Here is a 22,019-nt window from a genome sequence, read left to right on the forward strand (position 1 = left end):
CTTACAATAATTAGAAATCCACGTCAATCAAATCAGTCACACCAAGTTTCAGCATTCAAGGGGTTAAAACTAAATAAAACTGAGCAAAAGCCGTGCAGACAAGGCGAGAGGGTTGGTGCGACTGGGTGGGGGTACGTGGGCAGGCTAAGTACAGCGGCAGTGGCAGTGGCTGGCTTGCTGGCTGGCTGGCTGGCTTACTTCTGGCATGCATGCACTCGACTACGAACGATAATATTGCCACTGACATCATTTTGCGTCTGTTCCTTCGCTGGTTGTGTACCGTGCTTTGTGCACTGTGCATGGTTTTTTTGCTTGTTGAATGTGGCGGATTGACTCTTCAAGTGTCTGTGTTAGTGCAGTCACCGGTGGTGCTGGTGACATTGACTGGTCTTTGTCTATCGTCTGAAGCAAAGGACTTGGAAGTTGTATATATATATATATGTGCAGCGAGTCTGTCCATCTTTATTAGTTCCAGAGGACCTTTGTAAGTTCCTGTGTGTGTGTGTGAGCGAGAGAGAGTGTTGAAGTTTTGTTTTTTGGGTGTTTTTTTTTTTAATGTTTTTAAATTTTTGTTTATGCTGTTTTGTACCTCATGTGGTGTCAGTTACATTTTGTCTGCATGATTTCAGTTTTTTTGTTGTCAGTTTTATGTTTTGAGTTTCCTGCACTGCGTATGTGTGTGTGTGTGTGTGTGTGTGTGTACATGTGCGCACATGCTCTCTCATGTCTGCATGTGTTTGTGTACAGTGTGTGTGTGTGTGTGTGTGTGTGTGTATGCAAAGGTATGTGAACGTGATTAGAAAGGGAAGGATGGGGTCGGGGATATGATGGTGGTGGATTTCAGTTGGCTTTCAGTGTGATACGGATGGAGTGTGTTAGTGTGAGATAGATTTAAAAATGAAAAAAAAAAAAGTTATCTCACAACTGGTGTGACCAGGAACTCGGCAAAAATTAATTACAATGTTGTTAAGAACTTGACTTCCATTGTATTGTGATGCACTAGTTGAGAGCTTCTCAGACAAACAATATTGAAAAAGCAGTCGTGTGTGTGTGTGTATGTGTGTAATCGTTTCTGTCTTTGTTACATTTATCATACCATTCTATCTTTTTGTGTTGTATCTCTCCTACAGCACTCTGTCTGTCTGTGTGTCTGTCTGTCTGTCTGTCTGTCTCTCTCTCTCTCTCTCTCTCTCTCTCTCTCTCTCTCTCTCTCTCTCTCTCCCCCTCTGTCACCTTCAGTTCCTTACTCCCTCTTTCTCACGTCCTTCTGCTCTTTCTCTCCCCCCCAGCCCCTCTCTCATCAGCCTTCCTCTCTGTCTCTCTCTGTCTCTCTCTCATCTCCCCCACCCTCTCTTTCTGTCTCTTTCCTATCCTCTCTTTCACCCTTTATCTTTTTTTTCTCCTTTCTGTCCCCCCCCCCCCCCAACCCCTCTCCCTCTCTGTCTGTCTCTTTCACTCTTTGTCCCTAGCACCCCACACCCCTCCCTCTCTTTCTCCCTTTATCTCTTTCTTCCTGTTTCTCCTCCCTCTCTCTGTCTCTCTGTCTGATTCTTTGTCCCCCACACCCCACCCTCCCTCTCTTTCTCCCTTTATCTTTGTATTTTTCCTCCCTCCCTCCCTCCCTCCCTCTGTCTCCCTGTCTGGTCCTTTGTCCCTAACACCCCATCCTCCCTCTCTTTCTCCCTTTATCTTTCTATTTTTCCTCCCTCCCTCCCTCCCTCCCTCTGTCTCTCTGTCTGATTCTTTGTCCCCCACACCCCATCCTCCCTCTCTTTCTCCCTTTATCTTTCTATTTTTCCTCCCTCCCTCCCTCCCTCTGTCTCTCTGTCTGATTCTTTGTTCCCAACACCCCACACACCCCTCTCTTTCTCCCTTTAGTTTATCTCTTTCTTCCTGTTTCTCCTCCCTCCCTCTGTCTCTCTGTCCGATTCTTTGTCCCTAACACCCAACCACCCTCCCTTTCTCCCTGCTTTCCCTCTATATTTTGTGATTTTTTTTTTTTTTTAATTAAAAAAAATCTTTTTATGGTATACACAGTTACAGAAGGGATGTTGACCTCCATTTTCTCTTGACCAAAATGTTCTTGTTGAGGAAGAAAGAAAACACACACACACACACACACACACACACACACACACACATCACACACACACAATCACAATCACAAGCACAATGTGTATACATGTGTATTTCTCTTGAAAGTGTTTTCACTATGTATTGAATGATATTGAACAGGTAAATTTGAGTGTGTATAGTGTGTGTGTGTGTGTGTGCATGTGCATGTGTGCTTCTGTGTATAAGTGTGCTCATGCATGTGTGTGTGTGTAGATCTGTATGAGTAAAAGTGTATACATAGAAAGTATTGATCAGAACATGCCATTAATACTCAAATATACCATCAATTAACATTTCTTTTTATTACGAATGTAATATTACTTGTGGCTTAAGTCACACTCCAGAAACACTCCAGTCGGACTATGTTACAAGGATCCAGCAATCCATCAAGCGTGTATGTGTGCGCGCGTAAGCACACACACACGTGTGTGTGTGTGTGTGTGTGTGTGTGCATGCGAGTGCATTTATGCGTGTGTGATAGTGCACACAAAAGGTCAGTGATGGGGCGTGACTTTCTTTGTTGGAAGGCAGTGTGTGTGGTGAGGGGAGGGTCGGGGGGGGGGGGGGGGTGTGGACAGTGAGGTGGTGGGTTAATCATCCTGGCTGTGGGTTGGTTGGTTGGCCCAGTAGTTGAAATCTGGGCCATTTCCTCAGGAAACAGATGGTGGAAAGCTACATTGTCCCTGTCATGGGCATCCTTTGCCGTGTATCCTACACTCTGTGTTCATGTTTCCACATGTGCCTCAAGTTTGTGTGTGTGTGTGTGTGTGTGTGTGTGTGTGATGTGTGTGTATACATGTACGTGTATGTTTCCAAATGTGCATATGTGTTTGTGTGTGTGTGTGTGTGTGTTTGCACGTTTCTACATGTACATATGTGTGTATGTATGCTTCCACATGTACATGCATGTGTGTGTGTATGTGTGCGCATGTTTCCACATATGCATGTGTGTGTGTGTGCATGTGTGCATGTTTTTTTCATATGCGGGTGCGTGCTTGTTTCCACATATATATATTTACATGCATATCTCCACAAGTGTGAATGTGTGTGAGGATGCGTCCTTGTGTGTGTGTGTGCATGAGTGCGCATATGGTACTGTTTAGACTCGTCTCTCTCTTGGTCTCTCCAGTATGGGAACGCTCAAATATATACATGAGTTTGTGAAGGAGAAGTGGTTGATTTTAAATCTGGCTGCACGATTATATTTGATTTGTGCATTCCATAATTCAACAGAGAGAAACAGTGCGGGAAAAGGTTTTAGTTTTCAGCCTCGAAAAACTAGAATTCATTGCCTTTTTTTTTCCTTTCTTTTTTTTTCTTTTTTTATTTCCAGTCCCTCACGGTCGCTCCCTCACATCCATTAAAACATATATAAAAAAACCCATTCCTTTTCAAGGAGTTTCTACATGACAGAGGCACTCAATGGATTCCATATCTGTGTTCTATATAGATGGATGCGCATATCTCTGTTTCTTTCACACTTGTTTGTGCGTACGTGGGTGTAACAGTTGTTGCGTGCTTTGTGGTGTCATGGTGAAGCGCTTTTGAGAGGTTTGAAAGTGCTATGTGAGTGAAGTGTTATTATCGTGATTATTAGTGCGCAGTGCGTTTCAGGCCCCGCCCGCCTGTGTTGGCTGTATCTGTGCTGTCACTGTCTGGTCTGACAGCCTCTGTCATGTGTGTGTGTGTGTGTGTGTGTGTGTGTGCGCGTGCATGGCTGGGGCTCAAAGTTCACTGAGTGAATCATTTCCACTATCATTGTCTCTGTATGTGTCTCTCTTGGCCGCCTTTGTCTCTCTCTCTCTCTCTGTCTCTCTCTCTCTCTGTCTCTCTGCCTCTGTAACCACTCTTGGTCCTTGTCAGTCTGTTTTCTTCTCTATCTCTGTTTCTCTGTCTGTCTTAGTCTTTCTGTCTCTGTCTCTTGTCTATTTCAGCATTTGTCTTTGTCTCTGTCCTCTCTGTCTCTCTCCCTCTGTCTTTCTCTCTCTCTCTCTCTCTCTCTCTCTCTCTCTCTCTCTCTCTCTCTCTCAGTCATTATTATCATTTTTTGTTCAAACAGGAACTTCTTTCTTTTGCTAAGCATGGAAATTTTATTTATTTTTGCAAACGTTTTGGTGCAGATAATAAAAAAAGGGAAATTACTCTGTAATTAATGCTAGGGGACTTAATTCGCTTTAAACTGATCTTTCTCATCTTAAACATTACATTTTGAAATTATACTCAATACATAAAAAGCTTGGATTTTTTTAAATTTTTTTTTTATGTGTATCACAAGTGAGTCTTGAAGGCCTTGCCTCTCTTGGTTTTTTTGTGGTTTTTTTTTTATTCGGTTGGGGTTTTTTTTTTTTGGGGGGGGGGTTCCTCTCTTCATTTGCTGTTTATGAACAAGTTGTTTGATATTGCTCACAAATCTTCTGGCCGGCGCAGACCGAGCGGCGATGTAGAACGCAATTATCCAGGAAGTGGAACCTTGTCGAAAAACAAAAATCCAAACAAACTTCCCATGAAAGACGCATATTCCTCAGTGTCTTTAGTATTTATCCCCCCCCCCCCTCTTACCCCTCCTCACCCCATCCCCATCCCCACCACCTCCCTCCCACCTGCCCTCTCGTCATCAGACTGTTGTTGTTCTGTGGTGAGAGGTTTGGTACATTCTGCAGTTGCTGTTAGCTGGTGGTGGTGGTGTTCGTAATAAGAGAGGTGGCTACAGAAAAAAAAAAGAAGTTATTTGACATTAATGATCATATGTTTCATCATGTGAGCACAGTCTGATAATTATAAGCATTGAGCTTGTTGATGCTGTGTAGTCTTCGCTTTGCATTGTAGTTAATTATGTGTGCTGTTGGATAATTAAAAGACTGTTCAAACCAAGAAAAGTATTGATTTTTTGTTTTCTCTAAATAGAGTGTTACACTGAAGGAATGGTGCAGAGCTTGCACCCACCTAACCCTCCCCCACCTACTCCCCTCTGCTCCCCCCCCCCCCCCCCATCCCCCTCTCCCCCACCCGCGCCCACCACCCTCACCCGCCATCAGAAATCATTCCAGACATGCCCATCCCCGTACCGCAACCGGAGTGCTTTGAACATGGCTGTACGTAGTTGTCGCTTGGGTTGGCACCACTGTTGAGCTCGATGGTTGGCACACACAATTTAACATGGTGGCAAGGTGGGTTGCGCGGGTGGGTGGATCGGTGAATGGAGCCTGTAGTGACTCCCAGGTGTGTGTGTGTGTGTGCGTGTGTGTGCGTGTGTGTGTGTGTGTGGCTGTGTGTGTGTGTGTGTATGTGTGTGTGTGGCTGTGTGTGTGTGTAGGTTATGTATGGAATGGTAATACAAGCCTTGTGGTGGTAGTTGTGTGAGTGGTTGTATTGTGTGTCGTCAAGTCTGTTGTTGGGAACAGGCGTGTGAATGGAGGTCACGTTGGTGGAAGAGGAACGTTTTTATTTTTTGGTGTGTTTTTGTTGTTGTTGTTTGTTTTTGTTTGTTTTGTTGTTGTTTTGTGTGTGTGTGTTGTTTATTCAGTCCTCGTTCGTTCTGTCCCCACATGACAGTCACATCATTGTGGGTGTATATGTGTGTACACACAAGCGCGTGTGCTTATGCACGTACACACACGTTACACTTGGATACACGCGCGCGCACTCTCTCTCTCTCTCTCTCTCTCTCTCTCTCTCTCCGGCCAGCGCTAATGGGTAGTTTAAAAGCATTAACATCTGTTAGTATTGGCCTGTTCTTACCATCTATCTGGGTGGTTTAAAAGACTTCTTCACCAACCCGCTGCCATGATCTATCTCTCTCTCGCTCGCTCGCTCTCAGAAAAGACTGTCAACGAGTTCGCTCTTTATCTGTATAAAGCACTCTAAAGGAGAAATGTATATGTTACATCATAAAGATATATATATATATATATATATATATATATATATATATATATATATATATATGACTACAGCATTTTACTGTATATGCCCCCCCTTCAAAGGGGCTGGGGCCTGTATGAATAAACTCTCTCTCTCTCTCTCTCTCTCTCTCTCTCTCTCACACACACACACACACACACACACACACACACACACACACACACACACACACACACACACACACACACACACACACACACACACACAAACGACATGTGGCTCATGCGCCTGTGTGGGGGGCTATTTGACCCTGAGTCTAATGGAACACACAGAGAGAGAGAGAGACGGACAAGTCAGCCTGGTAACCCACAAAATATCCCGTTGAGTTAGTTCGCCCCTGGAGGCCTGTGTGAGACACACAAGCAGGGACCTCGTGGAATGTTCACGTCGATCTCTTCCACACTATCTGATTAAGGCTGTGAACAAGAGATCGTAGAATCTCGCCAGTGAGTTGTAGTGATCAGTTTAGCGTTGAACGTCTGTAGTTCCGGCTGGTTCTCCCCCTTTTTTTTTCTTCTTTTTTTTTCCATTTTTGTTGTGTACGTTTTTTTCTTTTGTTTTCTGTGGAGTTTCAGTGAAGTTAAATTGTATTGCTGGGACTGGAAACAACAACTGTTGGAAGGTGGGGGGCTTTGTTTTTCGGTTGTTGACTGTGTTTGTGGTGGCGTTTCCAGTTGGTGAGGTGTGTTCAACACACTGGAACACTCTATATACACAATGTGTGTGTGTGTGTGTGAGAAAGAGAAAGAGAGAGAGAGAGAGAGAAATACATTTCACCATTCAGGTTCAACACACTGAAACAATTATACACAATGTATGTGTGTGTGTGTGTGTGAGAAAGAGAGAGAGGTATACATTTCACCATTCAGATTCAACACACTGGAACAACTATATGTAATGTGTGTGTGTGTGTGTGTGTGTGTGTGTGCAATTTTGATAGAGAAACATACATAAATCACATGCTTGATAACCATGTTTTAAGTTTCTTCACTGGAAGTTTGAACAAGTTTTCATAAGCTGGAGATTGAAATAGGGAGAAGCGAATGTTGTCCTGACACTCTTTGTTGGTTAAAACCCGTTTGTGTTTTTGCAGCATCTATGCAATGCTGTTCTGCAAAATTTTGGAAGTGTTTATTCTGGGCATGAAATGATTACTTTGCAGTAGACCTACCTTGTTAAATAGGAGTGAAAGGACGATAAAAACTTGCAGCTTGCATAAATACTTGAGGGAGAATAAGTACGAAAGAGAGGTATGTATTTCACCTAATCATGTGCAGCTCACTGGAACAGCAGCACAGCGTTTGTATACTCTGTGTGTGTGTGTGTGCGTGTGAAAGCTCAGGTATACACTGTTTAGGTAGGTTCCGGCTGTGTGTATATATATATGTGTATACAATTACAAGCTTAACATATCCCAGCACTGATTACCGCTTGAATGCTCCACATTGTGTCATTGTGTGAACCTGAATAGTGAAAGGGATCATAATTGTGTGGATGGAACACATAGAGAAAGAGAGAAGGGTGTAAGTCCAGTAGGTCTTGTCGGTTATGTGCCAATCCTTAAGTATGCTTGTGATAGAGTTCTCGGCTTAGACAGGAAACATGATTTAAAGCAAGTTTTGCAGAATGCTTTTTTAACATTTAAGCAGGTTTTGTGAAGTGCTTAAACAGGGAACATTTAAGCAGGTTTTGTTTAATGCTGAAACAGGGAACATTGAAGCAAGTTTTGTATAATGCTGAAAAGGGGAACGTTTAAGCAAGTTTGTATAATGCTGAAACAGTGAACATTCAAGCAAGTTTTGTATGATGCTGAAACAGCAAACATTTAATTATGCGAGTTTTGTTTATTTCTGAAACGGGCAACATTTAATTAAGCAAGTTTTGAGCAATGCTGAAACAGTGAACATTTAAGCAAGTTTAGTGAAATGCTGAAACAGGGAACATTTAAGCAAGTTTTGTAGAATGCTGAAGCAGCAAACATTTAATTAAGCAAGTTTTGAATAATGCTGAAACAGCAAACATTTAAGCAAGTTTTGTGAAGTGCTTAAAAGCAAGGTGGCAGAATGATTAAGATACTTATCTATACTGTATATGTGTCCTTAAATGGGAATAGTCAATGTAGACTGGATTTAGGTAAATCCATCGTCTCTTGATTTTGTTATATTAGAATTAAGAAAAAAGTGAATAAATGAAGAAAATTAAGCATCAAAAGCACCCAAACAGACTTGTCCAAAATTGATTTGTGTGTGTGTGTGTGTGTGTGTGCACGCGTGCGTGCGCGCTCGCACGTGTGTCAGATCAGTCTGATCAAAAGATTGATAACATCAACAAACCAACCCACATCTCATGGGACAAGTGACATATTGGGTCAGTTTGATGAGTATGCTTTCTTGAGTTGTTTTGTGCTTTAACTCGCTCAGTACGGCCAGTCCTGTCTTCTCCTCTACACAGACCCCTCGGATGTCCAGTGGGTGTCTCAATGACCCAACCTTTAGCTTCCATCGTCAGAATTGTGGTATTCTTTGTCAACATTCACCTCTTCAGTATAAGAGCCTTCCGCTTGCAATATGTTGATGGTGGTAATTGGGGTGAAACGCTGTTAACGTCTTCTCTTTCGCCGTTCGTATGGAGAGAGTTAACTGCACACATCACATTACCCTTTATAAGTTTATTGAACACACACACACACACACACACATATATATATATATATATATATATATATATATATATCATTTAGACAGGAAGCAAAGGTTTATAACTCAGGCTTCACATGTGCTGAATGTTAATGAGGAACATTTATCTGGGAGACATGCTGTGTATGTGTGTGTGTGTGCACATGTCTATTTGTGTTTGCGTGCATGTGTGTTTCTTTTCTTAAATCTTCTTCTTCTTCTTCCTCTTTATTATATAATATACGTTTATTTATGTTAACGTTTTATGCAAATCTAGCATGGGATCTCAAGGCCTGCTCAGCATATATTGGGTTTATCTGAAGATCAGCCATCTGTTGGTTTTGGGGGAGGGGGGGTGGGGGGGGGGGGCTGTTGTTTTTTTTTTTTTTTTAAGGCTGCTGTGGTGTAGATTGTATGTGTCCACACACTTGGACAGCTTGTTGAAACTGTAACTGAAACTCTGTGTGTGTGTGTGTGTGTGTGCATGTGTGCATTTTTGTGTTGGTTGTATGTTTGGAACAGTGTGCGCATTCATGTTAGCAAACATGCTGCTGCTTGGGTGTGCTTGCTTGTGTGTATGTTCATAATCATATTGAGTGTGGTGTTGTTTATCGATTCAGTGTCTTGTCACTAAGACATGGATGTAGGTATTGGCAGTGTGTGTGTGTGTGTGTGTGTGTGTGCATGTATGGATGCACTTTACTTGGGTGTGCATTCTTCTGGCAGGTATTCCGGTGTGTGTGTGTGTGCGTCTGTGTGTGTGTGTGTGTTTGTGTGCGCGTCTGTGTGTGCGTCTGTGTATGTTTGTGTGCACGTTACTTGGGTGTGCATTCTTCTAGCAGGTATTCCAGTGTGTGTGTGTGTGCATGTGTGTGTGTGCACGTTACTTGGGTGTGCATTCTTCTAGCAGGTATTCCAGTGTGTGTGTGTGTGCATGTGTGTGTGTGCACGTTACTTGGGTGTGTATTCTTCTAGCAGGTATTCCAGTGTGTGTGTGTGTGTGTGTGTGTGCACGTTACTTGGGTGTGCATTCTTCTAGCAGGTATTCCAGTGTGTGTGTGTGTATGTGCGTGTGCACGTTACTTGGGTGTGCATTCTTCTAGCTGGTATTCCAGTGTGTGTGTGTGTGTGTGCGTGTGCACGTTACTTGGGTGTGCATTCTTCTAGCAGGTATTCCAGTGTGTGTGTGTGTGTGCACGTTACTTGGGTGTGTATTCTTCTAGCAGGTATTCTAGTGTGTGTGTGCATGTGTGTGTGTGTGTGTGTGTGTGTGCACGTTACTTGGGTGTGTATTCTTCTAGCAGGTATTCCAGTGTGTGTGTGTATGTGTATGTGTGTGTGTGTGCACGTTACTTGGGTGTGCATTCTTCTAGCAGGTATTCTAGTGTGTGTGTGCATGTGTGTGTGTATGTGTGTGTGTGTGCACGTTACTTGGGTGTGTATTCTTCTAGCAGGTATTCCAGTGTGTGTGTGTGTGTGTGCGTCTCTGTGTGTGCGTCTGTGTGTGTGTGTGTGCACGTTACTTGGGTGTGCATTCTTCTAGCAGGTATTCCAGTGTGTGTGTGTGTGTATGTGTGCACGTTACTTGGGTGTGTATTCTTCTAGCTGGTATTCCAGTGTGTGTGTGTATGTGTGTGTGTGTGCACGTTACTTGGGTGTGTATTCTTCTAGCAGTTATTCCAGTATGTGTGTGTGTGTGCACGTTACTTGGGTGTGTATTCTTCTAGCAGGTATTCCAGTGTGTGTGTGTGTATGTGTGTGTGTGTGCACGTTACTTGGGTGTGCATTCTTCTAGCAGGTATTCCAATGTGTGTGTGTGTGTGTGTGTGTGCACGTTACTTGGGTGTGCATTCTTCTAGCAGGTATTCCAGTGTGTGTGTGTGTGTGTATGCGTCTGTGTGTGTGTGTGTGTGTGTGTGTTACTTGGGTGTGCATTCTTCTAGCAGGTATTCCAGTGTGTGTGTGTGTTACTTGGGAATGCATTCTTCTAGCAAGTATTCCAGTGTGTGTGTGTGTGTGCATACGTTCATGCACGTATGTTACTTGGGTGTGCATTCTTCTAATTCTGTCTAAACCTGTCACTGATGCGATGGAAGCGTTGAACTGGTAATATATGACTGTGTAGTTTCTCAGAAAAGACATTGCATGACCAGATTGTGGGTGAAATGGTAGACACAGAAATAGGACATGAATCAGCCTCAATCTGACTATGAGTCACTGATGGAGAGAGGAGAAGTCTGCTATGTCATGTGAGGGAGTCAGCAGTTAGCACTTAGGAAAGCAATGCTGTGTGTGTGTGTGTGTGTGTGTGTGATGTTTGTTATTCTGAGCATAGTTTATCGGGTATATTGTGTACTATTGTTCGTATGTGTGTGCATGTGTGCACATGACTGATGCATGTGTTTCATATATATATATATATGTAAATTTTCTTAAAACAGTTATATGAAGGAGCGTTCAAACTTGAGTGCAATCTCTGTTCTACTCTCTTCAAACATTTGCAATAGATATACAGATCGTGTACAGAGCCGGTTGCAACTCTAAAGGTTACTAACAGTATGCTAACAACTACTGTCAGAGTGATAATAACTCTCAGTATGATGAGGGGAAAAAAAAACTGTCACTTATATCACACTGACATTGTCATTGTGATATAAACAACTTTCAGTATGATAACTACAGTCAGTGTGATAATGATAGTTATATCAGTGTGATAACAACTGCTGTCAGAATGATAATAACTCTCAGTATGATGAGGAAAAAAAACTGCCACTTATATCACACTGACAATGTCATTGTGATATAAACAACTTTCAGTGTGATAACTACAGTCAGTTTGATAATGATAGTTATCAGTGTGGTAACAACTACTGTGAGAGTGATAATAAGTGTCATAATGATGAAGTTATATCAGTGTGATAACTAACAACTGTCAGAGTGATAACAACTGTCAGTGTGATAATGATAAAGTTCTTGTAATAACAACTATTGTCAGAGTGGTAATAACTGTCAGTATGATGATATAAAAACCAATTTAAGTGTAATGATTATAGATTTATTTAAGTGTGATAATAACTGCTTGTCTGTTGTCATTGTGATAATGTCAGTGTGATGATTTAAAAAACAACTTTCAGCGTGATAATGATAAAATTATACCAGTTTGATAACAACTACTTGTCTTCTGTCAGTGTGAGAATAACCATCATGTCAGTGTGATGATATGAAAACAGCTTTCATTATGGTAAAAACAGCCGTCTGTGTGGTGATAACTGTCAGGGTGTTGAAAACAACTTTCATTTTGATGACAGCTGTCAGTGTGATAACAGCTGCGATGGTAACTGTCAGTGTGATGAAAACAACTTTCATGTTGATAACAACTGTCAGTGTGATAACAGCTACGATGATAACTGTCAGTGTGATGAAAACAACTTTCATGTTGATAACAGCTGTCGGTGTGATAACAGCTGCGATGATAACTGTCAGTGTGATGAAAACAACTTTCATTTTGATAACAACTGTCAGTGTGATAACAGCTACGATAACTGTCAGTTTGATGAAAACAACTTTCAGTTTGATAACAACTGTCAGTGTGATAACAGCTGCGATGATAACTGTCAGTTTGATGAAAACAACTTTCATTTTGATAACAGCTGTCAGTGTGATAACAGCTGCGATGATAACTGTCAGTGTGATGAAAACAACTTTCAGTTTGATAACAGCTGTCGGTGTGATAACAGCTACGATGATAACTGTCAGTGTGATGAAAACAACTTTCATTTTGATAACAACTGTCAGTGTGATAACAGCTACGATGATAACTGTCAATGTGATGAAAACAACTTTCATTTTGATAACAGCTGTCGGTGTGATAACAGCTACGATGATAACTGTCAGTTTGATGAAAACAACTTTCATTTTGATAACAACTGTCAGTGTGATAACAGCTGCGATGATAACTGTCAGTTTGATGAAAACAACTTTCATTTTGATAACAACTGTCAGTGTGATAACAGCTGCGATGATAACTGTCAGTTTGATGAAAACAACTTTCAGTTTGATAACAACTGTCAGTGTGATAACAGCTGTGATGGTAACTGTCAGTTTGATGAAAACAACTTTCAGTTTGATAACAACTGTCAGTGTGATAACAGCTGCGATGATAACTGTCAGTTTGATGAAAACAACTTTCAGTTTGATAACAGCTGTCAGTGTGATAACAGCTGTGATGGTAACTGTCAATGTGATGAAAACAACTTTCATTTTGATAACAACTGTCAGTGTGATAACAGCTACGATGATAACTGTCAATGTGATGAAAACAACTTTCATTTTGATAACAGCTACGATGATAACTGTCAGTTTGATGAAAACAACTTTCATTTTGATAACAACTGTCAGTGTGATAACAGCTGCGATGGTAACTGTCAGTGTGATAGTAACCTTGGTGTGATAGCAGTAACTTTCAGCGTGATATCAACAAAACTGTCTGTGTGACGACGACACAGTGACAGCGACAGAGATGCTAACCGTGGGTGGTCGCGACGTGCATGTTGCAGGATGCCTGTCTGTGGCTAGCGTCATGGGCTCCAGCCCAGAGTCAGCCCGCTTCTTGCTTCAGCAGCTCCTGTGTCGGCCCCACACCGTCCACTGGTCAGCCCCGCGCTTTGTCGTCGTCAACAGGGGACACAACCGCAAGCTGGGCTTCCACTTCAAGACCTACCCTGTGAGTGGCTGACTGGTTGTCCTAACTCAAAGAGGTGGTGGGGCAGAGTTTTGGGGGCATGTATTTGTCGTGCTGTGTTAGTGAACAACTGACCTACTGCTGTTGTTGTGTATTGTATTGTATTACTTCTTTTTGTCACGACAGATTTGTTTGTGTGAAATTTGGGCTCGCTCTCCCCAGGGAGAGCTCGTGGCTGCACTGAGAGTGCCACCCTTTTTATTGTATTTTTTCTGCCTGCGGTTGTATTTGTTTTCCTTTCAAAGTGGATTTTTCTGCAGAATTTTGCCAGGGACAGCCCTTTTGTTGCCGTGGGTTCTTTTATGTGCGCTAAATGCATGCTGCACACTGGAACTCGATTTATCATCTCATCCTAATGAGTAGCATCCAGACCACCACTCAAGGTCCAGTGGAAGGTGGGGGTGGGGGAATACTGGCGATTCGAACCAGTGTGCTTGGATTCTCTTGCTTCCTAGGCAGATGCGTTACCACGAGGCCAACACTCCACACACAAAAAAAAGAAAAAACAACAACAAAAAACCCCTGCTGTTTTGTGGTGCTGTTCCTACTGTTACTACCGGTGGTACTACTGTTGTTGTTACTGCTGGTGGTATTACTGCTGTTTTTAATTGCCAATAACATCAACAACAACAAAAAAAGCCACATTTAGGGTAGACATGTCTGCATTGAGTAGCTGTCTTTCACTGTTTCTGATCCCCGTGGTCCTGGAGTCAGGGAGTATACTTCATTGGACCTTGAGCGGTGGTGGTCTGGGTGCAACTGCTAGTCATTCAGATGAGACAGACGGAGGTGCCGTGCCCACCATACACTTGTAAAGGAACCCACGGAAACAAAAGGGAAGGCAAAATTTATGTAGAAAAATCTGGTGGTGGTGGTGGGTGTGTCCATCGAGATCGATGATGACCATCGTTGTCATCCAGATGGGGGATGGGGGGAGGGTGGTGGTGGGGTGGGGGGAAGGATGCTCATGAATCTATCTGTGAGTGCGCAGATGGCTGAATAGTCCAATCTGCGCACGAAATGTTCGCTGACAGTTGGGGCAGACAAAGACAGGCATATCATTGTCAGGGAGCTTGTTTGCCCGTGACTTTCTGGCCTGCCTCTTCTCAGCAGCTGCAGCAGTCCTGTTGGCCTCGCACAACCTGGCGCCTTTGTGCACAGCAGCGCGCCATTTGTCACGGTCCACTGCAGATTCCTCCCAGGAGTCAGGGTTGATATCAAACGCTTTCAGAGAGACTTTCAGAGTATCTCTGAAGCGCTTCTTCTGACCTCCGTGTACAATACAATACAGAACTTTCAGTTATTCATGACAAAAATCTACTTTGTAGAAGAGATACTTGCAGACAGAAAAAGAAATCTATGGGTGCTGCAGCACTATAGTGATGCTCTCTCCCCAGGGAGAGCAGCCTAAATTTCACACAGAAAAATCTGTTGTGACAAAATGTAATACAATACAATACAGAACTTTCAGTTATTCATGACAAAAAAAAAAAATGGGATGGGTCTCTCTGCCCTATGAACGCTGGTATCACATGATCTATTTCCATATGCGTTTCATGATCACATCCTTCATGAATATTAATGAAGAAGAAAATGGGGTTTGCACTTTTGTGCTGGGGTTGAAACCGGTGATGGAGGGGACGTGGGATGCCCGCCGGCAAGTGTCCTTTTTGTCGTTCTGAATGCTGTCGATGTCACTTTTCGTCACAAATCGTTTTGCTGTTGGACCTTGCACTACAGCGTGTGTTACTTGTATAATTTGTATTTCTTTTTATCACAGCAGATTTCTCTGTGTGAAAGGAGAGTGCTCTGAGTGTTCTCTCTCTTGTGGTAAAGGAAATCCTTTGTGAACTGTTGCAGTGTGTACACGTGTATATATATATATTTTTTTTTTTTTTATTCAGACAAATCTTTGTGAGCATGCTTTGTGAACTGTTGCAGTGTATACATGTGTGTGTGTATATATATATATATATATATATATATATATATTTTTTTTTTTTTTTTTTTTTTTTTTTTTTTTTTTTTTTGTCAGACAAATCTTCTTTGTGAGTATGAGGAATAACAATTGTACAAATGCCTCTGCCCTTTCTGACCAGCCTGTGCGTGATGGAAATAAGATTTATTGATTGATAAATGGGACGATGCATTTTCTGTGGCAAAGGTGATTGGGTGGGGAAGAATTGTGACATTTGTGTGCAGTCCATGTTAGCTGAATGGAAGCGCAGCTAGTTTAACAGAGGAGCAGAAATGTCAGCATTGATTTTCATTGTTGTTGTGGTTTTGTGGCTGTTGCTGTGCCGTATATGTAGCCTGCCATGAAATGTCAGAGGTTGGTTGTTATGCAGAATAAACCTGGAAAGCACAGAGACTTTTTTTTTTTTTTTTTTTTTTTGGATGAAGTAGCATCCTCAGATTCCCATGAAAAGTTGCCACATAGTTTATTTTAATAATAATAATAATAATGGATACTTATATAGCACACTATCCAGAAATCTGCTCTATGTGCTTTACAAAAACGCTTTTGTTAACATAATACATCGTATCTGTGTTACATACACACACCAAAATGTGACTACACACACACACACACACACACACACACACACACACACACACATTTTAACTGAGTGATAGGATGTGATTTTGGTTTGTTTCTGTGGTGTAATATTTAACTGGGTGTAACTTGGTTTGTTGTGTGGCATGATGTTGAACTGTTTGGATGTGATTTGGTTTGTTTCTGTGGTGTAATATTTAAATGTTTGGATGTGATTTGATTTGTTCTAAGGTGTAATATATAACTAAGATGATTGTTTGGATTGGATGTGATTTGGCTTGTTCAGTGTCATAAAAGAAATGCTGTTATTCGTGTCATGTTTGTATGTTGGAGAGGGAAAGGGTGGGGGGGAGGGGGGAGAGGGGGGTGTCTGTGGGGAGGGGGGGGGGGGGTACTTTGAGAGGTCAGGAGGAGGAGTGTACACTCCACCCCTCTGTTCAACCTACCAACCAACCAATTAAATCTCATATCAGAGCAAGTCACTTCAAAACAGTTAGTTTTTACACTACAGAATAAACCAATATAAGCATTCAGTTAGATATTATACCACATAACAAAACTAGTCACATCAAAACAGGTAAGTATTACTCCAGAGAACGAACCAAATCACATCCAAACAGCTGAAATAGTATGCCAAAAGAATGAACCAAATCACACCCAACGTTTCGTAAAATATTATGCCACATAACAAATGAAATCACATCCAAAACAGTTCAGTATCACTCCACAGAACAAACCATAGCACATCCAAACCAGCTGAACATTACATCACAGAGCAAACCAAATCACATCCAAAGAACTGAATATCACACCATAACTGATCAAATCACATCCAGACATTCAGTCAGATGTTGCATCACAGAACAAACCAGATGACATCCAAACATTTTAGTGAAATATTACATCCCAGAACAAACCAGATGACATCCAAACATTTTAGTGAAATATTCCATCCCAGAACAAACCAGATGACATCCAAACATTTTAGTGAATATTACATCACAGAACAAACCAGATGACATCCAAACATTTTAGTGAAATATTACATCACAGAACAAACCAGATGACATCCAAACATTTAGTGAAATATTACATCCCAGAACAAACCAGATGACATCCAAACATTTTATTGAATATTACATCATAGAACAAACCAGATGACATCCAAACATTTAGTGAAATATTACATCCCAGAACAAACCAGATGACATCCAAACATTTTAGTGAAATATTACATCCCAGAACAAACCAGATGACATCCAAACATTTTAGTGAAATATTACATCACAGAACAAACCAGATGACATCCAAACATTTTAGTGAAATATTACATCCCAGAACAAACCAGATGACATCCAAACATTTTAGTGAATATTACATCACAGAACAAACCAGATGACATCCAAACATTTTAGTGAAATATTACATCATAAAACAAACCAGATGACATCCAAACATTTTAGTGAAATATTACATCACAGAACAAACCAGATGACATCCAAACATCTAGTGAAATATTACATCATAGAACAAACCAGATGACATCCAAACATTTTAGTGAAATATTACATCCCAGAACAAACCAGATGACATCCAAACATTTTAGTGAAATATTACATCCCAGAACAAACCAGATGACATCCAAACATTTTAGTGAAATATTACATCCCAGAACAAACCAGATGACATCCAAACGGAGTCACACGTTTTGCTGATGGTCCTACAGTGCCAGGAAACCTTTGAGACAGTGACGGTGGTGGTTCGCATCAAAGACGACTGCCACATCGTGTCCGGCCTTCTGCATGTGGGCGACCGCATTGTGGGCGTGGGCAGCGCTGTGATCTCGAACCTGCAGGAAGCTCTGGTGAAACATGTCTTTGACCAGTCACGTGACCAGGCTGTCCTTCTGCAGGTGTGCACCATGAGCAGAAATGACCCCAATTCACAGGTAGGGGCTTGACAGGTGTATGGGGAGGGTGGGGGTGGGGAGGTGGTGTTTGTGTGTGTGCTGCTGTGTTTGTGAGACTCTGTGTGTGTGTGTGTGTGAGTTACAGACGGTGTATGGGTTACTCTCTGTGTGTGTGGGTGTGTGTGTATTGTGTGAAATTGTGTGTGTATGAGAGAGGGAGAGAGAGAGAGAGAGAATGTGTGTATGCACACACACACACACACACACACACACACACACAGGTAACACAGGCAGCATTGCATTGTCATGTTTCTTTGTGTGTCCTCATAAACGCTGGACATTTTTCTTGCACCTGCAAAGTAAAGGAACTAAACATGGTAAGATGATTCTTTCTTGTCCTTTTCTTACTGTCATATACAGCTGCCAGAGTAAAATAAGTTCAAGGAATTGTCAATTTGTCCCTTTGCTCAAGACCCAGAGAAGTGCAGGATACACTGACTGTCTGGTGAGATGTGTACTCAGAAATTGGTGTGTACATTGTGAACAGCAAAGTGCAAAGGGCGAATCAATAATGTCACTTATCTGAAAAATGGCAGCCATTGAGGAAGATTGCTTGAAACGGCATTTCATTGGCTAGTAGATGGCGGTCTAATGGCAAAATGTCATATCACTGAGTTGCTGCAAAAGATTTTGGCCGAGAAAAGCAAACAGATAGGCCTGGTTTGCATCAGTTTGACATGGTAAGTATTTTGAACCAAAACTGGGAGTACAATATGAACTCCTCATTTTTGTGGAAGAGGAACAAGCCAAAATTTGAACAGCCCCGTAGGTGCTCAGCTTTTGTCCTGAAGTCTACAGTGGGAAAGTTGTTTTTTTTCAAACATCAGTTTGGTTTGATGCTAATAATGCAAACGGAGTGTCTAATCATTTGGATGAGACGGTAAACCGAAGTCCCACGTGCAGCATGCACTTGGTGCATTGAAAAATAACCCATAACAACACAAGCATTATCCTTTGGCAAAATTCTTTAGAAGAAATCTACTCTGATAGGTACAAAAATATGCATGCATGAAGGCCTGACAAAGCGCTTTGGCTTATGCTGCTGGTCAGGCATCTGCTTGAAGCCGTTGTGAATGCAGCGTACGTTGATTTGTCCAAGCTTAGTGATGCCTTCTTTTGAGAGACAAAATCTGAAACTTTCCGTTGACTGTGTGTTGGCAGATCAAGCGGTTCCTGTCAGTGAACTCCAGCGCCAGTGGCGGCAGCCTGACGGCCTCCGTGGACTCCAGTGAGCGTCCCCAGGTGAAGCGCTTCCAGAAGAGCAGCAGCACCGAGACGCCCCCTCCCCCCTCCCCCTCCACCGCCCACCCCAGGTCACCCGCACCCTCCACCCCCACCCCCACCCTCTCCAGCAGTAGGGTGGCCCACAGCGGGGTGGTGGACACCCCTCCTCTTGCCAGACGACCTCTGCCCTGCCCACCCAGAGAATGTGAGAGTTAGCGTGATGGCGGGGAATGGATGGTGTGAGTGAGTGAGTGATGCAGGACGGGCAGAAGGCAGTTTAAGCAGGGTTGGTACAGTAGTCGTGGCAGTCTGGAAAAGCTTTGGTGAAAAGGAGTGGAGTGGAATTTTGTTTTTAATTACACATACTTGGGTGAAAAGGAATGGAGTGGAATTTTGTTTTAATGTCCCGTCACACATACTGGTGATAGTTTGGCATTTTGTTAAAGTATTAAATTTCACATTTGAATGTTATGGTTGTAATAACAGGTAGGACAGGAGGAGGAGGTGAATGGTGAGTTAGGGGAAACCAGACAGACAGGACGGAATCAAGGATTGAATACTTGAAATTAAAAAAATGCCCAAGTACAGTTGAAGAAAATTACTCAATGGCCTTTGTAAAAGAGTGTAAAATGAGAGAGCCATTTCCATGGCTGGAAAAGTCTTGGAAATATGTTTTGCCATTCAGGGTCAGGAAAAATCTTATGGATATAGATATGTGTGTGAATTATGTTTTATAGAACTCTGGGAACAAGGGGAAGTAATGGTTCATAGAAAAATGAGGACTGAAAGAGTTAGTAATTAAATCCCTTGACCAGTACTATTCGACAAGGAGCTCAACACAACTGGTACCAGGATACCTGCTCATCTCTTTCATTAGCTGTGTAGCAGATGAAAATTTTGATTCAGTTTTTGGTTGTGTTGGGTATGGGAATTTTTCCAGTCTGGGTTCCGGAAAAGCGATGGAATTGTGTTTGGTCTCGTTTGTGGGAACTTTGTTTGTTTTTTTATGTGTATTCATGCTTACGTCATACTGTCGCTCTTTTTGCTCGTAGGATTGTTACGTATCTTTGGGTCTTTTGGGGTGGTTTTTTTTAACATTTATTTGCTTATTTGTCATCATTGTTTTTTTTTTTTTTTTTTTATTTTTTTTTTATATCTATTTATTTATTTTATTTTCATTATTATTATTATCTATTTATTTATTTATATATTTTTTAAATTATTATTTAGTTAGTTAGTTTAGTTCAGTTTATTTCTTTCTTTTTTGTTTTTTTTTTCTTCTCAAGGCCTGACAAAGCGCGTTGAGTTACGCTGCTGGTCAGGCATCTGCTTGGCAGATGTGGTGTAGCATACATGGATTTATTCAAATGCAGTGACGCCTCCTTGAGCTACTGAAACTGAAACTGGGTCTTACTACAGCTTTGAAGCAAAATACACACTTTCGGTACACTTTACCAATAATGAATCATTCTGTCATAGTGTAAGAATGCATGAATAAACCGTCTCACAAAACAAAGATCGTTTTGGTGTTTGTCTTAAGGTCTGTGCTAATTTGTTGAGAAAATTGCTGAATGAGTGTTCATTCTTGTTGTTGATTCTGTGTACCTGAGCAGCCATGTTTGATTACTTGGGTGACTGCATTCATTTAGGGGGGGATAAAAGCAGATCAAACAGAAAAGAAGAAGAAAAAGAAACGTGTGGTGATAGACTGCTACAACAGGACAGTAATGCAGTGTACTAAATTCATTCTTTTCTCTCTCTCTCTTTATGTTGTTGTTGTTTATTTGTTGCTGGGGGTTTTTTGTTTGCATGTGCCCTTGTCATTCAGGAAACAGTTGATGAAACAGTAATGGGGAAATAGGATTAAAAAAAAAAAAAAAGAAACAACTCATGAACATCAACGTCCAACTTAAATCAGACATGGCTGTGACAGAAAATTGGGTCATGTTATTATCTGGGGTCATTCAGAAAATGTGTGCATCAAGAACAAAACAGACGAGTGCAGTGGCCGAGTGGTTGTCTAGACCACTGCACTTCCAGTCCCAGGATCCTGGGTTCCAGTCCTGCCTGCACCTTGTGGTTGCCCAGTCACCTAGGTCGACGTTATGTGCAGACCTGCTGGTGCCTAAACACCATTCGTGCATATTTCACATGCAGAAAATCAAACTTGCTTGCTGATGATCCCATAATCCTTGCCAGTAGGTTACAGAAACACAAACATACCCAGTTTGCATACTTCCCAAAATGGTGTATGGCTTGCTTAGATGTTTGAGGTAAAAGCAGGTAGCCATACACACAAAGCCCCCTGTAGATTTGAGCGAATGTGGCAGTTGCAGCCCATGAACCAAAAAAAAAAAAAAAAGAAAGAAAGAAAGAAAAAATGACAGTAATGTAGTGGGTAATGTTTCTGTCTTCCTTTGTCTCACATGAAGCCCCCTGTAGATAGGAGCTAATGTGGCAGTTGCAGCCAATGATTTAAAAACCAAAAAAAGGGGGGGGGGGGTGGAAGATGTGGATAATGTTTTCTGTCTTCCTAGGTCTCACCTGCGGCCCCGTGTAGATTGAATGTGGCAATTGCAGCCCATGAATTTGAAGGAAAAAAAGAAAAAAACAAACAAAAAATGACAGTAATGCGTATGTCTTGCATATGTGAATGTGAAGCCCCCTGAAGATTGGAGCGAATGTGGCAGTTGCAGCTAATGAATTAAAAACAATAACAAAAAAGATGGAAAAAAAAAATGAAAAAAAAAACCGAAAAAGATGTGAGTAATGTTTCTGTCTTCCTAGCTCTCACCTGAAGCCTCCTGTAGACTGGAG

General features: G+C 41.8%; 1 protein-coding gene across 5 annotated transcripts in view; it reads left to right on the forward strand.

Annotated features, from left to right (window-relative positions):
• LOC143299365 (uncharacterized) overlaps positions 1 to 22,019 on the forward strand; it is a 52,771-nt gene that overhangs the window by 15,975 nt on the left and 14,777 nt on the right. For 2 of the 5 annotated variants that reach the window (XM_076612509.1, XM_076612505.1), the window contains exons 2-4: positions 13,268 to 13,434; positions 17,736 to 17,957; positions 19,140 to 19,407. In XM_076612509.1, coding sequence (XP_076468624.1) covers positions 13,291 to 13,434; positions 17,736 to 17,957; positions 19,140 to 19,407 — 634 coding nt within the window. In that variant the 5' untranslated portion in view covers positions 13,268 to 13,290. Of the gene's footprint in view, positions 1 to 214; positions 485 to 6,338; positions 6,483 to 6,518; positions 6,659 to 13,267; positions 13,435 to 17,735; positions 17,958 to 19,139; positions 19,408 to 22,019 lie in introns of those variants that run through there. The other 3 variants (XM_076612508.1, XM_076612510.1, XM_076612511.1) reach the window with 3 other exon arrangements.

Source organism: Babylonia areolata, chromosome 25 (genome assembly GCF_041734735.1).
Source record: "Babylonia areolata isolate BAREFJ2019XMU chromosome 25, ASM4173473v1, whole genome shotgun sequence".
NCBI lineage: Eukaryota > Metazoa > Mollusca > Gastropoda > Neogastropoda > Buccinidae > Babylonia > Babylonia areolata.